At 44.2% G+C, this 24,463-nt stretch overlaps 1 protein-coding gene across 1 annotated transcript in view; it reads right to left on the reverse strand.

The window, feature by feature from the left end:
- Positions 1-3,268: 3,268 nt before the first annotated feature.
- Positions 3,269-24,463, reverse strand: part of LOC132893060 (citron Rho-interacting kinase) — a 450,073-nt gene continuing 428,878 nt past the window's right edge. The window contains exons 32-39 of the mRNA XM_060931786.1: positions 7,044-7,183; positions 6,842-6,934; positions 6,314-6,422; positions 5,935-6,063; positions 5,685-5,765; positions 5,468-5,546; positions 4,123-4,296; positions 3,269-3,626 (exon numbers count right to left, since the gene is read on the reverse strand). Coding sequence (XP_060787769.1) covers positions 3,269-3,626; positions 4,123-4,296; positions 5,468-5,546; positions 5,685-5,765; positions 5,935-6,063; positions 6,314-6,422; positions 6,842-6,934; positions 7,044-7,183 — 1,163 coding nt within the window. The remainder of the gene's footprint in view (positions 3,627-4,122; positions 4,297-5,467; positions 5,547-5,684; positions 5,766-5,934; positions 6,064-6,313; positions 6,423-6,841; positions 6,935-7,043; positions 7,184-24,463) is intronic.

Consider the following 24,463-nt stretch of genomic DNA (forward strand, 5'->3'; position numbering starts at 1 on the left):
ATCATTAAATCCATCCATCCTCTGTAGCCGCTCATCCTGTCCTACAGGGTTGCAGGCAAGCTGGAGCCTATCCCAGATGACTATGGGCGAGAGGCGGGATACACCCTGGACAAGTCGCCAGGTTATCACAGGGCTGACACATAGACACAGACAACCATTCACACTCACATTCACACCTACGGTCAATTTGGAGCCGCCAATTAGCCTAACCTGCATGCCTTTGGACTGTGGGGGAAACCGGAGCACCCAGAGGAAACCCACGCTGACATGGGGAGAGCATGCAAACTCCACACAGAAAGGCCCCTGCCGGTCGCTGGGCTCAAGCCCAGGACCTTCTTGCTGTGAGGCAACAGTGCTAACCACTACACCACCGCACCACATCATTAAATCCATTATAGCAAAATGGAAATAACATGGCACCACTACAAACCTGACAAGAGAAGGCCACCCACCAAAACTCACAGACTAGGCAAGAGGGGCATGAATCAGAGATGCAACAAAGACACCAAAGATAACACTGAAGGAGCTGCAAGGATCCACAGCAGATATGGGAGTATCTGTCCATAGGACCACTTTAAGCTGTACATTCCACAGAGCGGGGCTTTGTGGAAGAGTGGCCAGAAAAAAGCCATTGCTTAAGAAAACATGTTTGGAGTTTGCCCAACAGCATGTGGCAGACTCCCCAAACACATGGAAGAAGATTCTCTGGTCAGATGAGACTAAATTTGAACTTTTTGGCCATCATGGGAAATGCCATGTGTGGCACAAACCCAACATTTCCCATCACCCTGAGAACACCATTCCTACAGTGAAGCATAGTAGTGGGAGTATCATGCTGTGGGAATGTTTATCATCTGTAGGGACAGGAAAGCTGCTCAGAATTAAAGGAGAGATGCATGGCACTAAAAACAGGGCAATTCTGGAGGAAAACCTGTTTGAGTCGGCCATAGGTTTGAGACTGGGACAAAGGTTCATGTTCCAGCAGGACATTGACCCTAAACATACTGCTAAAGCTAAAATGGAGTGGTTTAAGGGGAAACATTTAAACATCTTGGAATGGCCTAGTCAAAGTCCAGCCCGCAATCCAATTGAGAATCTGTGGCATAACTTGGAGATTTCTGTACACCAAGGCAACTCATCAAACTTGAAGGGGTTGGAGCAGTTTTGCCTTGAGGAATGGACAAAAATCCCAGTGGCTAGATGCACTAAGCTAATAGAGACATACCCCAAAAGACCTGCAGCTGTAATTACAGCAAAAGATGGTATTAACTTTGGGGGAGAATACCAATGCACACTCTAGATTTCTGTTTTTTCATCTTAATTATTGTTTGTGTCACAATAAAAAAGAATTTGCACCTTTAAAGTGGTAGTCATGTTGTGTAAATCAAATGGTGCTACCCCCCCCCCCCCCCCCCACAAAAAAAAACATTTTAATTCCAGCTTGTCAAGTCAAGTCAAAGTCCCTCTCACACCAGAATCTGGTCTTCCTAGGCAGTCTCCTGTCCCCGTACTAACCAACTACTTAAGGCGTATGGGTGCGGCGCCGATCTCCATTTCGATAGCTCTTGGCCTCTTGTCTATACAGCTAGGGTTACAGTGGGGGGCTAGTCCTCTGGTAACTGCGAGAGTTTGATGTCCCCACTTGCATCTGTATTGCAACGTGCCTTGCCAGATGGTAGTAGGTACAATTTTTATGATGGTCTTTGGTATGACCCAACCACGAGTAGGACTTGTGATCTCCCGGTCGAGAGGTGGACACGCTAACCACTAGGCCAACTCATGGGCAATTCCAGCTTGTAATTTGACAAAACAGGACAAACACCAAGGGGGATGAATACTTTTGCAAGACACCATGTGTAATGTTATGTATGAGAGAGAGAGAGACACACACACAGAGAGAGAGAGAGAGAGAGAGAGAGAGTACTGTTTGGTGTAATGTAAAAAAAAAATCATTTACAGAGAAATTAGTTTTTGGTCACACAAAAGATCAATACCATGGTTAGTTGGGCATGAATTAGGACAAAAAAAAATACTGTGGTATTTCAAGCTCTGACTGTAGTCACAATTCTTATGAGCAGAAAATGTATGTATGTCTATTTCCAATGCAAGGATGAGAAGAGAATTATTTCTGCCTGTTATTACCCTATTTACACAAGTTGTCATACAAAGGTCACAGTCCTATTGTTGGTATAAGATTCTTGATGTATGCTGCTATAAATAATTATCCTTCCATAGGTTTCTGAAGAGCCAGGTAAAAAACAATTATCAGCACATGCCTAATAAGTAGTTTTGTCTGTCAACTCTTACAAAATTGTGAACCAATGATTGACAGATAATATCAGAAAAGCAGCCACCTTGATGCTAGATATCAACTATAGCAGATATGTGAAAGTGAAAGCTGAAGTTTTTCTATTAGAAATCTTTGTCTTAACTTTATACAAACACTTTTTTATCTTTAAAAAATAGACCTGGCTATGTCATTCAACTCTCATACCTTTAAACTATAAAAGCTGGCCACATATTTACAGTAAGGGTGTGCTTTTGGTGTGTGTGTGTGTGTGTGTGTATATATATATATATATATATATATATATATATATATATATATATATATATATAAATAATAGTATATATATATGTGTGTGTGTGTGTGTGTGTGTGTGTGTGTTTTCATGTGTATTCATATATCACAAACTTTCACTAATCAGTTACCTTCCTCATAAATCCTATATAAATATGTGAGCAAAACATTTAAATTTGGACAACAGCTAAATCCAAAAAATATAAATAGGATGTGGCTCTGCTCACAGCAGGCAATGGCATGATGGAATAGCTGTATTAAAAGAGGTGCCTGTAAAATGGCATGTCCATCCGCGCTGGGACTGGACGATGGCTCTTAAACTTCAGCTGTCCAAGGGGCATGGTCACACTGAAGACTGGTCCCACACCTACACCAGCACCGGGACAGAGAGGTCACACAGTTCAGCAGGCTCTGTCTAAGAGAGCCAAGCTCACAAATGACTAGTTACTCACAGAGGGAACAAGCTTCATGGAAATCACAGTGAATTACCGTTAGCTTTTATATTTACTTTTCCACAAACTTAGGTTGGTTTGGTTCACAGTTCTATTTCACTAAGAGTTACAGGTTCATCTTCAGTCATGCAAACCATGCATATCTCTTGTTTGTGTCTAGATGCTATTGAATACAAAATATCAGAGCGGTGGCATGTATCCATGTACAGCTTTTAATCCCCTGATCTTGGCATCCCTAGAAGGACACACAGTTAACGTGGCAATGTCTCATGCGTACCTTGTTAACTGGTGTGAGTTGAGTGCGGACTGAGCTTGTGTGCAGGCGTGTGCGCTCACGCTCTCTCTCTCTTTCATCCAGTGGCCGACCTGGTGATCTCTCTCTGCGTGCATCAATCACAGCACGCCCTGGCGACTTCTCACGGTCCAATGGCCGAGCTGGAGACTTGTCTCTGCGGAACTCAGTCCTGCCCTCACGGTAACGGTGTGGTGTGCTAGGGTCCCGGTGCACAACACTCTCTTGAGCTCCAGGGCTTGAGGCTAGCCTCTTTGAAATGTGCTCATTATAAGTGGGTGGGCCACGCTTGCTTGGGCTGCTGCAGAGGTCAAAGCTGTCAATCAAGTATAGAAATACACAGCTTATTGAACACCGTTTACAATTTTTACCCCCCCACACACAATTTTCTTCCTAATTTAGATATGGCCACCACCCAGCTAGGTATCCCCTATCACACCACAGCTACCAACCAAGGAGGGCAAAGGTCATCATGCATGTTACATGACGCAAGCTGACCACATCTTTTGGAACTACTGCTTATGCAACTTTAGGGGGCAGCATAACACACTCGGACAAAAGTGCTATCCACCCATTTCCATATGCATGAGCTCACAGATACCCATGACTGGCTAGCATCACTATAATTGACAAGGGAGAGAGAATATGTCACCCCTCCCTCCCTAAGTGCTCAGGGCAGTTTTGCACTCTCCTGAGGTCTCGGCCACTTGGGAGCCCTTGTTTATGTTTATATGCATTCAGTAATATATTGTGAATATACTGTTTGCACAGCATTTATTTTTATGTTAAATGTGTACCTCCTGTTAGAACCTGTCCTCTGCAATTCTCCTGACTCTCGCATGACATGGCCTTTGCAGCAGATCACTCTCAGTTTGTTCTGGTAGGAAGAGGCCAGATAAATGGCACCTGATGAGATGGCCGGTCCTAGGTAGCGTGGGTTAGGGACATCCAAGTGAACAAGCGCCGGAGGCCTGAATACAGTTTACAAGTTCACAAAACACAAAAAGCACACAAATTTTAACAGTGCTATCTTATAGAGCATCATTTTAGGTCATTTACATTTTACGAGTGAAGATTATTTTATTTATATTTCAATTATTTGCTTATTTCCTTAACCATTCCCTTAACAAATAAAAAATCTCAGTTAATCACATTGATTTAACTTTAACTTTTGTATTTAACTTTGTTTATTTATGTCAATGAAATGTTAAAATAACAAAGTTAATTAGCATATGTAATGACTGATGTTTGTTTGAATTTTAAACATTAATGGTCTATGTCTATTCTAATTAGGACTAAAAAAAATATAGATGAGCATAAATTAAATGACAGAATATTACTAAGTCTGGGGGCGGCACGGTGGTGTAGTGGTTAGTGCTGTCGCCTCACAGCAAGAAGGTCCTGGGTTCGAGCCCTGGGGCCAGCGAGGGCCTTTCTGTGTGGAGTTTGCATGTTCTCCCCGTGTCCGCGTGGGTTTCCTCCGGGTGCTCCGGTTTCCCCCACAGTCCAAAGACATGCAGGTTAGGTTAACTGGTGACTCTAAATTGACTGTAAGTGTGAATGTGAGTGTGAATGGTTGTCTGTGTCTATGTGTCAGCCCTGTGATGACCTGGCGACTTGTCCAGGGTGTACCCCGCCTTTCGCCCGTAGTCAGCTGGGATAGGCTCCAGCTTGCCTGCGACCCTGTAGAAGGATAAAGCGGCTAGAGATAACGAGATGAGATGATGAGATTACTAAGTCTTGACAATGACGTCTTTTGCCTATTACTAATAGTCTCATTTGCTTTTCATGCATTAAAATTAAGTTGATGACCTAGAACACCTTTACAAATTTAAACAAGTGAAATGAAAGCTGGCTTTCATTTGTTTTTATATGAATGAAGTTATAAGAAAAGGCATGAACTCTAACCCTAGTCCTCACCATCACCTTCAGAACCTTTTATACACCTTGTGTCAAGCGAATTGTTACAAATTTCACTCATTTATTATAATTTATTTTTAAACATTTGAGTACATTTAAATACATATTCAAATAGTTTAACATTATACTTCCATTTTACATAATAGCCTTACTTTTATATGATGTTCTGTCATTGTGATTTACTACTACTTGATGACTATGTGGTGTTACTTTGAAACGCACCCAAGGGCAGCATGACCCTGAAGTTCAATAACATCTAGCGAATTGAAGTATGTCACAAACAGGTATGGCTCTCTAAAGGCTGGGGAACAGAGAAGATTGAGGCAGTTAAATACTACTATATTGAATTGCTGATTTCTGAAAGTATTTGTGCCATCTGTAATAGTCAGGCACATGTTCTTTTTGAATGTGAAGACAATTTTGTTCGAGACAAATGTACCAAATGTCAGAGGAAGACGACTCCATTTGAGCTCATCTGTGCGGCTTCTTCGGCCATAGGCATCCACAAACACTCCAAACTCTGCCAGTGCAAACGTTGCATTAAGTACACAAGTACACAATTTTCACCTTGTTAAAATTTATCAGACTCAATTTATCATGACACGACACTTTCCTTTTCTTTTTTCAACACTAGAATTTTACATTATACAATAAAGTGACTGGATGAATCATAAGCAATTAAGTCTGACCATGGAAACAGAGCAGGTACTCCTCTTTCTGAGCTGCACTTGACACCTGCATGATGGCAATGGGGAAGCTATAGGAGGATGTGGTAAACATAGCTGAAGCCAATGACACGTCAGTCTTGTCCAAGAACTCTGTGGAAACCCCCCCCCCCCACAAATTACCTGATAATTACACCACATTATAAATTTTTACACAAGACTCAATAAATGGCTTCTCTCTAGTAAAGTCTGTATTGTGTATGTAGATCCAGTGTGATTGTGAGTAATTATTTATAGTTGAATTCATATAGGAAAAGAGCACTATGTCAACAGCAGTATGTGAATCTCAATTCTAACAGTGGGAGGAATAAACAAATACTGAAATCATTATTGAGCCACACACCCTCCAGCACATATTGCTTCATCTCAATCTCATAGAACTTGTTGGTGCCAATGATGATGCTGTAGTTGGTGAAATAAATACAGCTACAGGGTTCTAAGGTCTCAATTTCCTGAGAGAGAGAGAGAGAGAGAGAGAGAGAGAATGATTAAGTTGCAAGAGTGCACCTATCTGTAAAAAAAAACAACAAAACAAAAACATCCCCATGGGAGGTCATTAAAACCAACCTATAAGCCAAGGACTCCTCAAAAATACATGTGTGTAGAATAATAATCTATATGGTGTTATACACACACACACACACACACACACACACACACACACACACACACACATACATACGTGTGTGTGTGTGTGTGTGTGTCTGTGTGTGTTCTTCTCATGCCAAATTTACAAAAAACTTTGACAGCTCTGGCTGTAAATGCCTAAGTGCTTTTTAATCTAAATCACAGTTGACAGTTATTGAGTGTCTTTCAAGAGATATAATGAGTTACACATTATGTTTGTGTCAAAGACAGGTTTACTTCTTACCTTGCGAATGCAAAATTTGCTCAGATTGTCGTTGTAGCGCAAAATCGTGACTTTATTGGGCATTGCTGCACAAATGCAGGAACCATTTTCAATCTAAAGACAGAAGAGGTAAAATTACACAAAAACAAATACAAAGCAAAACACAATAGACCCAAAATTGATTCTATATTGAGTACTTGCACTAAAGACATAGCAGTCATACCCTCCCTGCAGCAAAAAGATGACAACCCTTGACAGTCTCAAAAACGTATGGGACAATTTCAGGCAAGGTTGGGAGGTGGGACTGAGAGAGTGACTGCTTCACCTTCTTGATCTCCACCAGGCACAGTGCCCTCTCATCACCTGTAGAAGAAATCTTCTGCTAAATATAGTGTTGAGTACAAGTCAGTGCACTCCATATAAACTTTGTATAGTCTTGGTATTTTGAATAAAGCATGTAGTGACTTATGCACAAGTGATGTTTACCCGTATTTAAAAAAAAAACCCAAAACCTTGGGACACTTTACAATACATGTTGACCAATTAACATTAAGTAATTATTAAGTGCTGCATAAATGAACAGGAACAACAATTAAGATTTAGAGCATTAGTATTGTAGGCAGGGACATGTTTGTAATTCCTTGGGCCCGAGAGATTTTTGCAAACTGTTTAAGGCACACTATGATATACTAGTACATAAATACATATATAATACATAAATATACATACAGTGGTGCTTGAAAGTTTGTGAACCCTTTAGAATTTTCTATATTTCTGCATAAATATGACCTAAAACATCATCAGATTTTCACACAAGTCCTAAAAGTAGATAAAGAGAACCCAGTTAAACAAATGAGACAAAAATATTATACTTTGTCATTTATTTATTGAGGAAAAATATCCAATATTACATATCTGTGAGTGGCAAAAGTATGTGAACCTCTAGGATTAGCAGGTAATTTGAAGGTGAAATTAGAGTAAGATGTTTTCAATCAATGGGATGACAATCAGGTGTGAGTGGGCACCCTGTTTTATTTAAAGAACAGGGATCTATCAAAGTCTGATCTTCACAACACATGCTTGTGGAAGTGTATCATGGCACGAACAAAGGAGGTTTCTGAGGACCTCAAAAAAAAGTGTTGTTGATGCTCATTAGGCTGGAAAAGGTTACAAAACCATCTCTAAAGAGTTTTGGACTCCATCAATCCACAGTCAGACAGATTATGTACAACTGGAGGAAATTCAAGACCATTGTTACCCTCCCCAGGAGTGGTCGACCAACAAAGATCACTCCAAGAGCAAGGCATGTAATAGTCGGCAAGGTCATAAAGGACCCCAGGGTAACTTCTAAGCAACTAAAGGCCTCTCTCACATTGGCTAATGTTAATGTTCATCAGGAGAACACTGAACAACAATGGTGTGCATGGCAAGGTTGCAAGGAGAAAGCCACTGCTCTCCAAAAAGAACATTGCTGCTCATCTGCAGTTTGTTAAAGATCACATGGACAAGCCAGAAGGCTATTGGAAAAATGTTTTGTGGACAGATGAGACCAAAATAGAACTTTTTGGTTTAAATGAGAAGTGTTATGTTTGGAGAAAGGAAAACGCTGCATTCCAGCATAAGAAACTTATCCCATCTGTGAAACATGGCGGTAGTATCATAGTTTGGGCCTGTTTTGCTGCATCTGGGCCAGGATGGCTTGCCATCATTGAGGGACCAATGAATTGTGAATTATACCAGCAAATTTTTTTTTTAAGATATTTTTTTGGGCTTTTTGCACCTCCATTGGACAGGACAGTGCAGAGACAGGAAACGAGCGGGAGAGAGAGACGGGAAGGGATCGGGAAACGACCCCGGGCCGGAATCGAACCCGGGTCGCCCGCACCCATGGCACGGCGCCCCAACCACCCGAGCCACGACGCCCCCATACCAGCAAATTTTAAAGGAAAATGTCAGGACATCTGTCCATGAACTGAATCTCAAGAGAAGGTGGGTCATGCAGCAAGACAACGACTCTAAGCACACAAGTCATTCTACCAAAGAATGGTTAAAGTAGTTCTAGAATTTGAAAATCGCCTTTGCATGTAACGATGAATACTAATATTTGTAGTATATTACAAAAAAAAATTACTCAAAAATGTTTATCCGTTATGATTTTATAGAGGATTTTCTGCGATAGCCCACAAGCAAAACATCGCGCCGCGATCACATGACCGATGACATAGTAAATTGACAAGCTAGACAGCTCACTGCCTGTACATACTGTGACTGTGAGTGACAATTCGCGGATCTACGGATTATTTCCACTGTATACGATGGTAAAAAAGTGTGTAGTGAAAGTTCATTATGTCTACCTATTCAAACTATTCTTTAAATTCGTTTCTTAAGACAAGGTTTTTTTAAGATGTTACCTTGACAGTTTCGGCGATAAACTTCCGCCTTCTTCAAAACAGTCACCAGATGTCGAGTGGTGACGTGCCTTATCAGCTGATGTTACTCTAAGGAGGCGTGAACGTCCCGCCCAATTTGACAGGTAGTTCACGCCTTCTGCTGTACCTGACAGCAGGAGGCGTGAACTACCTGTCAAATTGGGCAGGACGTTCACGCCTCCTTAGAGTAACATCAGCTGATAAGGCACGTCACCACTCGACATCTGGTGACTGTTTTGAAGAAGGCGGAAGTTTATCGCCGAAACTGTCAAGGCACACACGGACTGGCCATCAGGAGTAGCGTGAGTTTTCCCGGTGGGCCGGTGGTTCAGTGTGGGCCGGCGGAGAAAAAAAAAACTAAACACAGTTGCGCGCTGGCCTTTAATATGATAAGCAATGTTAACAGTTTCTTTAAGAAACTGTTAACATTGCTTATTACAGTTGCGCGCTGGCCTTTAATATGATAAGCAATGTTAACAGTTTCTTAAAGAACAGTTTCTTAAAGAAACTGTTAACATTGCTTATCATATTAAAGGCCAGCGCGCAACTGCTTTTTTTTTTTTTCTCCGCCGGCCCACACTGAACCACCGGCCCACCGGGAAAACTCCCGCTGGCCAGTCCGTGTGTGTGTCAAGGTAACATCTTAAAAAAATCCTTGTCTTAAGAAACGAATTTAAAGAATGGTAAAAAAGTGTGTCGCGTACAGCTGTTCTAAAACCAACAAAGACGGAGTATCTCTGCATCAGTTCCCTGATCCTGATCAGAATAATGGATACGATCTCGCTGAGTGGAACCGGCAAGTAAAGCGGACGAGGGCAGACTGGTGCTAGTTGAAGGCTAGTGCACATATTTATGCTGGTGAGTGTAAAGGGAAAAGTGTTTTTTATAGTCCATGGGAGAATCTTGAGGCGCGCTTTGAACGAGCTTCCCGAACCTTTAGGACAATTAAAGGGTTCTTTAACTAAACAAGAACTAGACGATCCCTGGACGAGTTCCTGCTTTGCACTTCTACGATACAGCCGTGACTGTCCCCATTCAGGCCCGCATTTTTCTTCTCCCCAAGCTCCAAACGCACACAAAACAGACTTTGACAGCTGCAGTCATTTCTGTGTTGTTGGAAAGGCCGCTTGAACGCCATCGGTTCGCCCCAAATATACTGCCGATCACAACGCACATTTCGGCCCAGACCTCTGATTTAGTAGAAAAAATGTTGTGCATCGACTCACCTCGACTGGAACACGATTCACTTTCGTCTTCAGACGCAATTTCGTCTGAATAATCGCTGCCTGATTCACTCATTTCGCTTGTGTTTATACTGGATGCTGCCATCCTGGTCAATTTACTACGTCATCGGTCACGTGACTCCCGACTGGGATTTTCAGGAAATGCTTTCCAGAAGCTCGGTTTTGTCACTCAAATACACCCTTTTGATGGGGAAATTTTTTATTCTTAATTTGCATACATTGAACATATACCCTTATACTACATTTTCATCAGTAGTGGGTTCTAAAATTCTAGAACTACTTTAAAGAAGAAAAATTAATGTTTTGGAATGGCCAAGTCAAAGTCCTGACCTTAATCCAATTGAAATGTTGTGGAAGGACCTGAAGCGAGCAGTTCATGTGAGGAAACCCACCAACATCCCAGAGTTGAAGCTGTTCTGTAGGGAGTAATGGGCTAAAATTCCTCAAAGCCGGTGTGCAGGACTGATCAACAGTTACTGGAAACGTTTAGTTGCAGTTATTGCTGCACAAGGGGGTCACACCAGATACTGAAAGCAAAGGTTCACATACTTTTACCACTCACAGATATATTATTAACCTTACTTTCACGTGATAAGTTAAACAGATGTTATATTAAACTTTGTCTTGTCAACATTTTGGAAATTGTTTGTGTTCATTGAGATATTGTTTAAAATGTTACTTTTCAAAGGGGGTGTACTCATTTCTCATTTATGCTGAGCACTATAAAACTTATTTTCCATCATCCACAGTCTCCTTCACTATACTATATACTAAATACTATATACTAACATATGTTATTAGAGTCATTTTTTACTTACTCAGTTTTATTCTTGCATAAAAGCACACTTATTTTTACACTGGGTGGCATGGTAGTGCAAGTGGTTAGCACTGTCACGTCACAGCAAGATGATTCTGGGTTTGAGCCCAGCATCCGATGGGGGCCTTTCTGTGTGGAGTTTGCATGTTCTCCTCATGTCTGTGTGGGTTTCCTGTGGGTGCTCTGGTTTCTCCCACAGTCCAAAGACATGCAGGTTAGGCTATTTCGTGGCTCTAAATTGTCCATAGGTGTGAATGTGAGTGTGAATGGTAGAGAGGAGAAAACCTCTATAATAATCCAGTAGAAGGCAATGGGAAACCACTACTGTAATGTTCCCTAGACACTTTGATGGCTGAAATCATCAGAGCGGCCACATCACTGTTGTGATATGCCAAAATGGATGGATTTTTACATCATCTGATACTATCAGAGGTGGAAAGAGTACTAAAATATTATACTCAAGTACAAGTACTGTTACTCTGATGAAATTTTACTTAAGTACAAGTAAAGTTACCAGACAAAAAATCTACTCAAGTAAAAGTAAAAAGTAGATCATTTAAAATGTACTTTGAGTAAAAGTAAAATGTTACTTTTAACAATGGGTGTTTTCTGCCTCCATTGTGTTGTGCAAAAATGAAAAAGAAGAGGAAACAAGGATATATGTACATCTCAACCCAGATGTTTTATTTAAAGGAAGTGTATCAAATTGAATGCTTAGGATAATGCTGCATTAAAACTGAGACAAACAAAAAAGGTCCATACACACACTCATGTCGTTTACATCGCCCTGACCACACACAAAGCATTGTACACGAAATATGAAAGTGAAATGTTGCACCGAAATCTCATAGCTTGCCTGTGTGCACTGTGTGTTATTGAACAATTCAATTCAAACATTATTTGTTTTGCTTAGTATTCCTTTCTGGCCTGTTGGATGTAGAATGGTAGGAGGACTGATCACGTCAGGTTGGCGAGCTAACTTGCTTGCATGATTAGTCAACCGAATAACAGACTAGTTACCGTTATGTTACAGTACCAACAGGTTGCTACTTCAACATTAGCAATGCCATCCACTATTTTTGGAATATAACCAGCCTATTGCCGGTTTTACTATGGAAAGGAAACATTATGATCAGGGGCGCAGATACGTTTTTTGAACTGGGGGGGACAAAAAACTGGGGGGGACAAAAAACTGGGGGGGACAAAGCTGCCAGCAAACCAACCCCAACCCCGATATGCCTGTCAAACTTGTTGTGGGTAACCATAGCAACCAAGCTCGAGCTCGCAACCTGTGCAGTCTGCGCAGCTCAACCAACCGAATATCAGTCTTTGTTTTGTTTTATGTGAGTTGTTGCAACTATGTATACACTGCTGTGCACCTCAATAAACCGAATGGTAATTAGTCTTTTGATTTTTCCGTGAGGTTTGCCTTATGCAAAGAAAGACCGCATAGACGTTTTTTCCTCCCTATAAGTGGGGGGGGACTGAACGAGGTGAATTTAAATCTGGGTGGGATGAATCCCACTCGTCCCACCCTCTATCTGCGCCTGTGATTATGATGCCAATGACAATACTTACCTCAACATGCTTGCGCAGATTAGACGTCGAATTTTTGTATATCGCAATGGTTGTCTTCTTGGGCACACATAATCTGCATTGCATAATGAAACTGTCACCCCTTTTCTCTACGAAGCTGAAGTGATCACATATGTAGGGCCAGGGGTGCACTTCATTACTGGAAGAAACTGCGTTTTCTGCAGGGTCGTCCACCACAGGTTCCTCGGTCTCCTCCATGTCTGCAGGGGCGCTTTATCAACACCTGTGGCCCAGGGGCTAGGCCCCTCATAGGCTACCTGTCAACCCTACCTTTACCGTTGGCCAGGAAAACACTCTTATTTTATTTGCAATACGTGTCAAGCATTTACAGTGTAAGTGCGTAATTAGCCTAGAAGCCTACGATAGGTTACGTTTGGCTCAGCGTAGCTGCGCAAGGCCCACGCTCACATCGCTCAACACATCCGACCACAGAGGGAGAGAAGAACGCGCGCATTATCATTACTGTTAGGGTTTTGCTGGGATTCGAACCTGGTTCGTTGGTGTGATAATCCAGCAAACCCCCACTAGGCCACCAGGGGGATGACTCAAATGCAGAGGCGTGAGGCGGAAGTAGAAAAAGAATCAAAAGGTTTATTTAAACTATATACACTATATACAGGGCAAAACAAAAGACAAAAAAAAACCAAAGAGTATAATCCAAAAGAAAAGCAAAGTGCAAAAATTCAAAAGCTAAGAAGATCAAAAAACACAGTACAAAGGAAACTGGAGATAAACATAACAGCACAAAGACTCCGTGACAAGAGGACTGAACTCAGGGGTATAAATAGACAAACTAATTAAGGACACAGGTGAAGATAATTAGGCAATTAACACAAACACAAAACACAGGAACAGTGGCGGCCTCTAGAGGCCAAAATAAACACGACATGAAAAGGAAATAACAGCGGCCTCTAGAGGCCAAAACAGTCCTAGTCCTAACAGGACCCCCCCCTCTAGGAGCGTCTCCTGACGTTCCCAGGGCGATCCGGATGGGCCGAATGGAAGTCCCGACATAGTTCTTTATCAAGGACATCCCGAGCAGGAACCCAGCAGCGCTCCTCAGGACCATAGCCCTCCCAGTCCACCAGATATTGCAACCCGCTGCGGACCCGGCGGGAGTCAAGCAGGCGATTCACAGTGAACACAGTCTGCCCCTGGAAGATGCGGGGGGGTGGGGGGTTCCTAGGGGCAGGGGCATACGTAGATGTCAGTACGGGCCGTAACAGGGAAACATGGAAAGTGGGGTTGATCCTCAGAGTCCGGGGCAACTGGAGCCGGTAGGAGACAGGGTTCACCCTGTGCACCACCTTGAAGGGGCCAATGTAGCGAGGAGCAAGCTTGCGGTTCTCCACCCGCAGTGGAAGGTCCTAAGTGGACAGCCAAACACGCTGCCCAGGGCGGAAAGCGTGTGCAGGTCTTCTATGGCGGTTGGCCTGAGTCTGGTTGGTTCTGGAGGTCTGTATGAGGGTCTTCCTGACCTTGCTCCAGGTCTTGCGACACCGTCTCACATATTGGTTGACCGAGGGCACCCCCGCGTCCTCCTCCTGGTCTGGGAACAGAGGTGGCTGGAACCCGAATTGGCACTGGAATGGCGACAGCTTGGTGGCCGATGACTGCAGGGTGTTGTGGGCGTACTCCGCCCATGGCAGCCAGGTGCTCCACGATGTCGGGTTATCCATAGCCAGGCCTCGCAGGGTGGTTTCCAGGTCCTGGTTGAGCCTCTCCGTCTGACCATTGGACTGTGGGTGAAACCCAGAGGAGAGGCTGGCAGTGGCTCCGATGACCTTGCAGAACCCGTGCCACACTCGGGAGGAGAACTGGGGCCCTCGGTCTGAGACGATGTCCTGTGGAAGACCAAAGACTCGGAAGACATGATTAAACAAAAGTTTCGCAGTTTCAAGAGCAGAGGGGAGTTTGCACAGTGGTATGAAGCGGCAGGCCTTGGAGAATCTGTCAACTAAGACCAAAATGACCGTGTTACCTTGTGACTCAGGGAGACCCGTGATAAAGTCGACTGCCACGTGGGACCAGGGACGCCGGGGAATGGTCAGAGGATGCAGGAGACCCTGGGGACGCTGTCGTGGGTTCTTGGTTCTGGTGCAAACCTCACAGGACAGGACAAATGACCTTACTTCCTTCTCCATGTTAGGCCACCAGAAGCGTCTTTTCAGGAAGTCCAGGGTCCTCCGAGCTCCCGGGTGGGCGGTGAGAGGGGAAGAGTGACCCCACTGGAGAACCTTGGCCCGGGCTTGATGTGGGACGTACAAGAGGCCTGGTGGCCCCGTCCCAGGACCGGGGTCCTGGCGTTGGGCTCGTCGGACAGCCTCCTCAATACCCCAGCGGACAGGGGCCACAATCCGGGACACAGGGATAATAGGCCCGACTTCATTCTCCCTGTTAGTGGCAGAGAACAGTCTGGACAGTGCGTCAGGTTTGGTGTTCTTGGAGCCGGGGCGGTATGAGAGGGTGAAGTCAAACCGACTGAAAAACAGGGCCCACCTAGCCTGTCGAGGGTTCAGTCTCTTGGCTTGCTGGAGGTACTCCAGGTTCTTGTGGTCAGTCCAAACCAGGAATGGATGTTGTGCTCCCTCCAGCCAGTGCCTCCACTCCTCAAGGGCCAGTTTGACCGCTAGCAGTTCTCGATCCCCCACATCGTACCGGGACTCAGCAGGACTCAGGCGGTGGGAGAAGTAAGCGCAGGGGTGCAGCTTTCCTTCCGAACGTTGAGAGAGCACCGCGCCGACACCACTGTCCGAGGCGTCCACCTCCACGATGAATGGTTGGGAGGTGTCCGGGAGAACCAGAATGGGTGCCGTGCAGAAGCGGTCCTTGAGGTCTTTGAACGCCTTTTCTGCCTGAGGAGACCAGCCATAAGATCCACCTGTCCCTTTGGTGAGGTCTGACATGGGTGCTGCCACAGAACTGAAGTTCCTGATGAACTTGCGGTAGAAGTTAGCGAATCCTAAGAACCGCTGAACCTCCTTAACGGACTTGGGAGTAGGCCAGTCCTGGACGGCCAGGGTCTTGGCAGGGTCCATTTGGAGTTGGCCTGTCCGTACAATAAATCCCAGAAAGGAGACCTCGGGAACATGAAATTCGCATTTCTGGGCCTTGGCGAACAGATTGTTCTGTAGCAGCCTCTGGAGAACCTGGCGGACATGGTGGCGGTGCTCCTGCACGGTCTTGGAAAAGATAAGGATGTCGTCGAGGTAGACAAAAACGTATAGGTTAATCATGTCCCTTAAGACGTCGTTGATTAGGGCCTGAAAAACAGCTGGTGCGTTGGTGAGTCCGAAGGGCATCACCTGGTATTCGTAGTGCCCAGACGGGGTGTTAAAGGCAGTCTTCCACTCGTCTCCCTGTCGGATACGGATGAGGTGGTATGCGTTCCGTAGGTCCAACTTGGTGAAGACGGTGGCGCCTTGGAGCAGGTCGAAAGCTGTGGACATCAGCGGAAGGGGATATCGGTTGCGCACAGTGATCTTATTCAGGCCCCTGTAATCAATACATGGTCGGAGCCCCCCATCCTTCTTGCCGACAAAGAAGAAGCCGGCTCCAGCAGGTGAAGTGGAGGGTCGAATAAACCCAGAGACCACGGCATCTTTGAGGTATTCCTCCATGGCCTTGCGTTCTGGCTGAGAGAGTGAAAACAGTCTGCCACGAGGAGGGGTAGTCCCAGGGAGCAAGTCGATGGCACAGTCGTAGGCCCGGTGCGGAGGAAGAACGGCGGCCCTGCTCTTGCTGAATACCTCCTTGAGATCCCAGTACTCTGTGGGAACTTGAGATAACTCGGTGAGATCAGGGGGCTCGGCAGGAGACACAGGAGAGCTAGAGAGCAGACAAGAGGCATGGCATGCAGGGCCCCATTCCACAACCTGGCTTGTTACCCAGTCTATGCGAGGGTTGTGGCGAGTAAGCCAAGGAAGGCCTAGAATAACTGGGAACTCAGGTGAAGGAATCAGGTGCAGGGATATTTCTTCCTTGTGACCTTGAGACTGGAGGAAAACTGGAGAAGTAACTTGGGTGACTCTTCCATCACCTAACGCTTGGCCATCGAGGGCAGACACAGACAGTGGGACTTCAAGAGGTGCAGTCGGAATATTGATGCTTTGGGCGAAGTGAATATCCATAAAGTTCCCAGCCGCCCCTGAGTCTATCAAAGCTTGACAAGAGTGGACAGACTCACCCCAGGAGATGGAGACCGGGATGTAGATTCCTTGGCCAGGGAGTCCGGGAGAGAGGGTAGGCCCCGTCACAACCCTCCCTCGGCTGGACGGGGCGGTCCTTTTCCCAAGAGTTCGGGACATGATGCTCGGAAGTGACCAGGCTTGCCACAGTAGATGCAGCACTTGTCCCTCCTTCTGCGCTCCCTCTCAGATGCGGAGAGGCGAGTACGACCCACTTGCATGGGTTCTGGACAGTCACTGAAGGAGGTAGACGGTCTCCAGGTAGAGGTAGGGAGGCTGGGGGGGCTCAAGGCTTGGTGGCGTTCTCTCATCCTGTTGTCCAGACGAATAGCATGTGAGATGAGGGTTTCGAGGTCACTTGGGCATCCAATAGAGGCCAGACCGTCCTTGATGGGGTCAGACAGACCATGGTGGAAGGCTGACACCAGGGCAGTCTCGTTCCATCCACTTACTGCTGCGAGTGTTCGGAACGAGATGGCGTAATCTGCGACGCTTCCTCCTTGCCGGATGGACATGAGCTTTCGGGCTGCGTCGGTACTGATGTCTGCCTGATCGAAGACCCGAAGCATCTCTTCAGAAAACAGCTGGAAATCAAAGCACTCAGGTCCCTGTCTTTGCCAGATAGCAGTAGCCCAGGCTCGCGCCTTACCAGCTAATAAGGTGATCACAAAGGCAATCTTGCGGCGATCCGTAGTGTAGGTGGTAGGCTGAAGCTCAAAGGTGAGCTGACACTGGGTAAGGAACTCTCGGCACTCACTGTGCTTGCCGTCATACCTCTGTGGTGCAGGAAGGCTGGGTTCGCGAGGTGAAGAAGGCAGCATTGCAGGAGGCACTGGAGCAGGAGTGGGAGCTGGATCAGGAGCAGGAGATGCAGGCAGAGATGTCAGCTGTGCCAGGGTTTTCCCAATTTGCTGAAGCAGTTCCTCGTGGCGAGCGAGGGCCTCACGTTGGCTGGTGAGCGTACGTCCATGAGCGTCCATGGTCGCTCCGAAGCGTGTCAAAGCTGCCATAATTCCCTGAAGGTTGGCCGGGTAGACAGTTGAAGCAGCCTCTGCTGAGTCGGTCATGACGGAGTCTTTCTGTTAGGGTTTTGCTGGGATTCGAACCTGGTTCGTTGGTGTGATAATCCAGCAAACCCCCACTAGGCCACCAGGGGGATGACTCAAATGCAGAGGCGTGAGGCGGAAGTAGAAAAAGAATCAAAAGGTTTATTTAAACTATATACACTATATACAGGGCAAAACAAAAGACAAAAAAAAACCAAAGAGTATAATCCAAAAGAAAAGCAAAGTGCAAAAATTCAAAAGCTAAGAAGATCAAAAAACATAGTACAAAGGAAACTGGAGATAAACATAACAGCACAAAGACTCCGTGACAAGAGGACTGAACTCAGGGGTATAAATAGACAAACTAATTAAGGACACAGGTGAAGATAATTAGGCAATTAACACAAACACAAAACACAGGAACAGTGGCGGCCTCTAGAGGCCAAAATAAACACGACATGAAAAGGAAATAACAGCGGCCTCTAGAGGCCAAAACAGTCCTAGTCCTAACAATTACAGAGCCGGTTCTGATTATTACCACGGACAGGACAGTGATACTGCGTGACTTTCACGCAGGGGCATGGCCAGAGATAACCACACAAGCCTGCGTGCGCTATAATGTAGACCTATGTGTTGTAAACATAAAACACACACACCTACAGACAAGTCCTTTTAAAAAATAAAATACATAAAAATAGCTCGGCGGCATGAAAACAAACATTCACTGCAAGTCAAGGTACTTGGCTCGGCGGCCACATGAAACGTAAACACCATGGACAGCGGCCAAACTCATAACTCTACAGACCGAAATACACGAAACCAAGTCCTACTAGGGTCTATTTTACCGATCTATGTTCAAGCATCATGCAAGTCTTCCTTCTCCTTGAATGAGACTGTGCATTCAACTGCCTTTTTGACATGACTTCATCAAAATACCACTTGCAACAATATTTCATGCTAGGGCTGTGCCGATAGACGATGCCATCGTCCATCGACGATGGTGGTCATCCATCACGATGGAGAGCCACCATCGTGATACCACGCCCCCTCCTGTCATAATCATGCATATACGGTATCATCTGGGCCTATTTAACCTAAAAAGTTAGTTTTTTGTTAGTTTAGTTAGTTAGTTTTGTTTAATATATAAATATATAACATATTATAAATACATAATTATATAAGTCATTATAAAGTAATATCCTATTACCGCTTGTTCACGTAGGCTATGGTGCAGGGACGTGCTAGTGAACATAACATGTGGTTACACAAATACAGTATGCTACTAATAATAAATTTTGACTTCATTTTTTAGCCTACACTATACTTTTAATGTAAAATTTGTCATGTTGTTCAAACAAATAGCGACTATTAACAGTCGGGAAATATTTCACCTTATCAAACGGCAGTGAAGCGCAGACTTCGGCAGAAGTCAAATAACTTTAATCTGGTAAATAGGCCTACTTTCAGACACAAAATGGTCCACTCTAAGCCATAATGTCAAACCAAATGGAAGAATGAAGGTGATTCTGACAAATGTAGACAGTAAAAAAAAAAAAAAACAATATTAAATCATGATTTTAAAAGCTGGTGCAATAATTCAAACACTAATAAATTGGAAAAATTAGCGCGTTCAAGTGCGCACTAAAGGCCGAAACGCATCTTCAATTGATATGGTGTAAATAACCAATGAGTAATAGCTTAAGTGTAGTTTCTTCTCATAGTTTGAATACTAGTCTTTCATTGTTAGAGCAGATTAATATCTTGCCGTGATCAGTGAGTGCTCGGGGAGGTTCATTTCCACCTGCGCTTTGCGCAGCTCATTTCTCCGAAGCCAGCTGTGCGCAAACGCAGTGTTGACTGCTCGGCAAACTCCAAACGCTCGGTCTGTACTGGCCCTCTGTTGCGCAAGCGAGTTGGTTATGGCCAGGTTCAAATTGTGCCCAAAACAACTTAACCACGGCCATTTCAATTGCCTGATGGCTATGACAATATTCGCCCCGTTGTTAGGGGCAATTCCATGTAAATGTCAACCTCACAGGAGATTCCAAATTTCAAACTAAACAAACTAAATAAATAAACAAATAAATAAATACATACATAAATAAATATTTTGATCACCTAATATGTCACTGTCAGTCTTTCTTTCTTATAATGTAAAACCCAAGCTAAAATCAACTTTGATCATGTACAATTCTATATTATTGCCACAAGCCACAGAAATGTATGCTAAAATCCACAAAACAGCAAAACAATAGCCATCCTAAATATTATTTAAGAACTTTGATAGTTTTAGCTGATATTTAGAGAGTTTTTCAAAGGGTTATGGTGGTTAAATTGCTGATTTTCTAAACATATGCCATGTCTATTTCAGACGCGTCACATCCATAACGGAATTTCGTCACATCCATAACCCTGACTTTTCCTTCCGAAACTCTGCATGAAATACAAAATATTTTAAACAAAGATTTTTTAATATTCACCTTGGACCCCTCTATCAAATGGATATCTCTATTTCGACATTAGGTTTACAATTTCACAGAGTTTGATAAAAATGTACAGTCACCCAAGAAAAGTGATACTTTTTCTGTCACATCCATAACGCATCTTTTATTGGCATTTTCTGGCATGCCCGAGATGTACTATGGGAATTGTTCTTGTTCTATCACTTCTCCAGTATGGTACAGCCTTAAAATATGCAACACCTGTTTAAATACTGGGAGACAATAAAACATGCACTGGGTCATTTGTTGCCATTTTGAGTTCAAGTGTCACGTCCATAACTCTGGAATTGCTCTATACAGGCGATCTTTTTCTCCTCTATTTTCCATTCGGCAAGTGTCTCGCGCAATGCGTCTTCTAAATTGTCCGCTGAATGTGTCTCTGGCATGAAACTCATCTGCAGGCATTTGGACTGCATTGCCCACTCTCGGTCCACATAATGTACGGTAGCTGACATATGCCGCTTTTCCACTACAAACGCGGCTGACTCGGGCTGAGCCGTGCCGTACTGAGTCGAGCTGAGCGGGGCTGTTGGAGTTGCATTTCGACTACAACCGCGCTGAACCGTGCTGGCTGGAAGTGGGTGGACACATTGGGTGGAGTTAGCGAAAGTGGGTGGACGTCAGGTGATGTCGTTAAGCGGCGCAAACAGTGACATCAGTGATCTTTTAAGCGGTAGTCTCACGACCCAAATAGTAAACAATAAACATGGAGGACATGGAGTCGTTAGTGTTGCTGGTCTTGGTTCTGTGGCTTGTTGTCACCGACAACGCCAACAGATACTGGCAAGAGCGTATAGATGAGGCGAGACGCATAAGGCTTCAGAAATTCTCGTAATTCGTAATTATTTTTCTTCCGGGTTTATGGTGTTTACAGATCCCAGCGTGCTCGCGGGGCGTGTGTGGGCATGTGAGGACACTCCTCCTCACCAATCAGTGCACAGGGGAGTGTCTGCTCACGCCCCCAGCCTCACTCGGCTCGCTTTGGCTCGCTTCAGCCCCACTCCAAAACGGTGCGAGTTTTAGGGGCTAAGCAGGGCTGAAGCGAGCTGAGTCGTGCTGGTTTTTGGTAGTCGAAACGCGAGCCGTGTCGGGCTGAAGTGAGCTGAAGCGAGCTGAAGTGAGCTGAAAAAGGGTAGTGGAAAAGGGCCAATATAGGGCATCATGTTGCAGCTGGACCACATATCCATTATCAAGGCCAAATATTCCACAACACCTAGCGCTTTTTTTTCTTAACGTGCCAAAGCCTTGGATGAGTATCTAATACTTTTAATAATAATAATAATAATAATAATAATAATAATATATTTAATAATGTGGTATTAAAATCCCCCCCCCCGCCCACGATATGATCGTCCATCACGATGTTTGCACTGTAAACATCGTCGATGCCAATTAAGGGGACATCGCACAGCCCTATTTCACGCACTCCATCAAGAAAAAAGTTAAACATGATGAACAGGGGCATACTGTTTTGAGCATACGATTTTTTTTTAAAGAAACTAGCTACATCAAAGTCCTTCAATAAACCCATCCTTTAGCGCAAATGAGCTTAACCTAGTTCAAAGCATGACGCTAGCAGTAGCTGCATAAGGCAAAATCACGTGGGCCTTTCGTCAACAACAAGCCACAGCGGGCAAACAATAATAATCGAGCGTCCTTACCTTAAAACGTTGTCTTGACCACAGAACTTCTCAAGTATTTCACTTAAATCCACACGGGTTAACAACACACCCAACACAGCTAGCGAGAAATGTGGATCTGCGCTAGCTTTGTATTGCTATTCCCCTCAGTATGCTTACTCTGTCTGCTGCCCGAACTGTGAACGTTATAGGCTACAATCTTTTCATCAATTTCTTCAGTAGATGCCGTTTGAGACATTTTATTATCCCCATCGAAATATGCTATTATACTAACAGGATTATAACTCATCACACGATACGTATTCAAATCACAACTGATTTATTTTACTGTTGGACAGATCATAGCATATCTAGCCTAGCTGCACATAGCCTAGCTGCTGGTACGGCTGATAACTGATAAGTAGCTGATATTCTGAACAGATTGGTGATCCTTACCTTAAAAAGTCTGTGACTTTAGGCAACGATTCTATCATTACCTGCATCTCTCTTTTTTTTCCTTTTATGCGCCCCGCTAACATGTGAACGCTTCATCTTTCAAAGCCTCTAAATTTGTGTCTCAGTAGTCTGCAGTCTTTGGCGCGCTTTCGTGCGTGACGTTACATTTTGTTACACTTTATTCTGGTACAGTTGTGGGTGTTCGTTTCGCGAACCACATCCACCATGTCTCTTACAGCAGGCTACTGTGCGCTCATTTATTTCTAACCTTATTTCTATCCGTACATTAATGTAGGCCCACGATTCCGACAGTTTATTATTTTATTAATATTACAAGGCCCCTGATTGGCTGTGGCCCAGGGGCTTGAGCCCCCCGAAGCCCCCCCCCCTTAAAGCGCCGGTGCATGTCCGCCATCGTCTGTGTGAGACTCGCGCGCGCGACAACTGTCCTTTCCGTGATTCATTTCCAGAACGCATTTCCCCTTCTCCATTTTAGCCTTTTTTTAAATTTTTTTTTATTTTTACTCAGTAACGGTTGTGATGTAAAATGTACTGAAGTACACTACTTAAAAGAAAACATACTTAAGTAAAAGTAAAAGTACACTCTTTAAAAATTACTGGAAAAAGTATAAGTACACAAAAAAGCTACTCAAGTACAGTAACGCGAGTAATGTAATTCGTTACTTTCCACCTCTGCAGATTGGTGATCCTTACCTTAAAAAGTCTGTGACTTTAGGCAACGATTCTATCATTACCTGCATCTCTCTTTTTTTTTCCTTTTATGCGCCCCGCTAACATGTGAACGCTTCATCTTTCAAAGCCTCTAAATTTGTGTCTCAGTAGTCTGCAGTCTTTGGCGCGCTTTCGTGCGTGACGTTACATTTTGTTACATTTTATTCTGGTACAGTTGTGGGTGTTCGTTTCGCGAACCACATTAACCATGTCTCTTACAGCAGGCTACTGTGCGCTCATTTATTTCTAACCTTATTTCTATCCGTACATTAATGTAGGCCCACGATTCCGACAGTTTATTATTTTATTAATATTACAAGGCCCCTGATTGGCTGTGGCCCAGGGGCTGCGCCCCCCGAAGCCCCCCCCCTTAAAGCGCCGGTGCATGTCCGCCATCGTCTGTGTGAGACTCGCGCGCGCGACAACTGTCCTTTCCGTGATTCATTTCCAGAACGCATTTCCCCTTCTCCGTTTTAGCCTTTTTTATTTATTTTTTATTTTTACTCAGTAACGGTAGTGATGTAAAATGTACTGAAGTACACTACTTAAAAGAAAACATACTTAAGTAAAAGCAAAAGTACACTCTTTAAAAATTACTTGAAAAAGTATAAGTACACAAAAAAGCTACTCAAGTACAGTAACGCGAGTAATGTAATTCGTTACTTTCCACCTCTGCAGATTGGTGATCCTTACCTTAAAAAGTCTGTGACTTTAGGCAACGATTCTATCATTACCTGCATCTCTCTTTTTTTTTCCTTTTATGCGCCCCGCTAACATGTGAACGCTTCATCTTTCAAAGCCTCTAAATTTGTGTCTCAGTAGTCTGCAGTCTTTGGCGCGCTTTCGTGCGTGACGTTACATTTTGTTACATTTTATTCTGGTACAGTTGTGGGTGTTCGTTTCGCGAACCACATTAACCATGTCTCTTACAGCAGGCTACTGTGCGCTCATTTATTTCTAACTTTATTTCTATCCGTACATTAATGTAGGCCCACGATTCCGACAGTTTATTATTT

Source organism: Neoarius graeffei, chromosome 10 (genome assembly GCF_027579695.1).
Source record: "Neoarius graeffei isolate fNeoGra1 chromosome 10, fNeoGra1.pri, whole genome shotgun sequence".
Taxonomy (NCBI): Eukaryota; Metazoa; Chordata; class Actinopteri; order Siluriformes; family Ariidae; genus Neoarius; species Neoarius graeffei.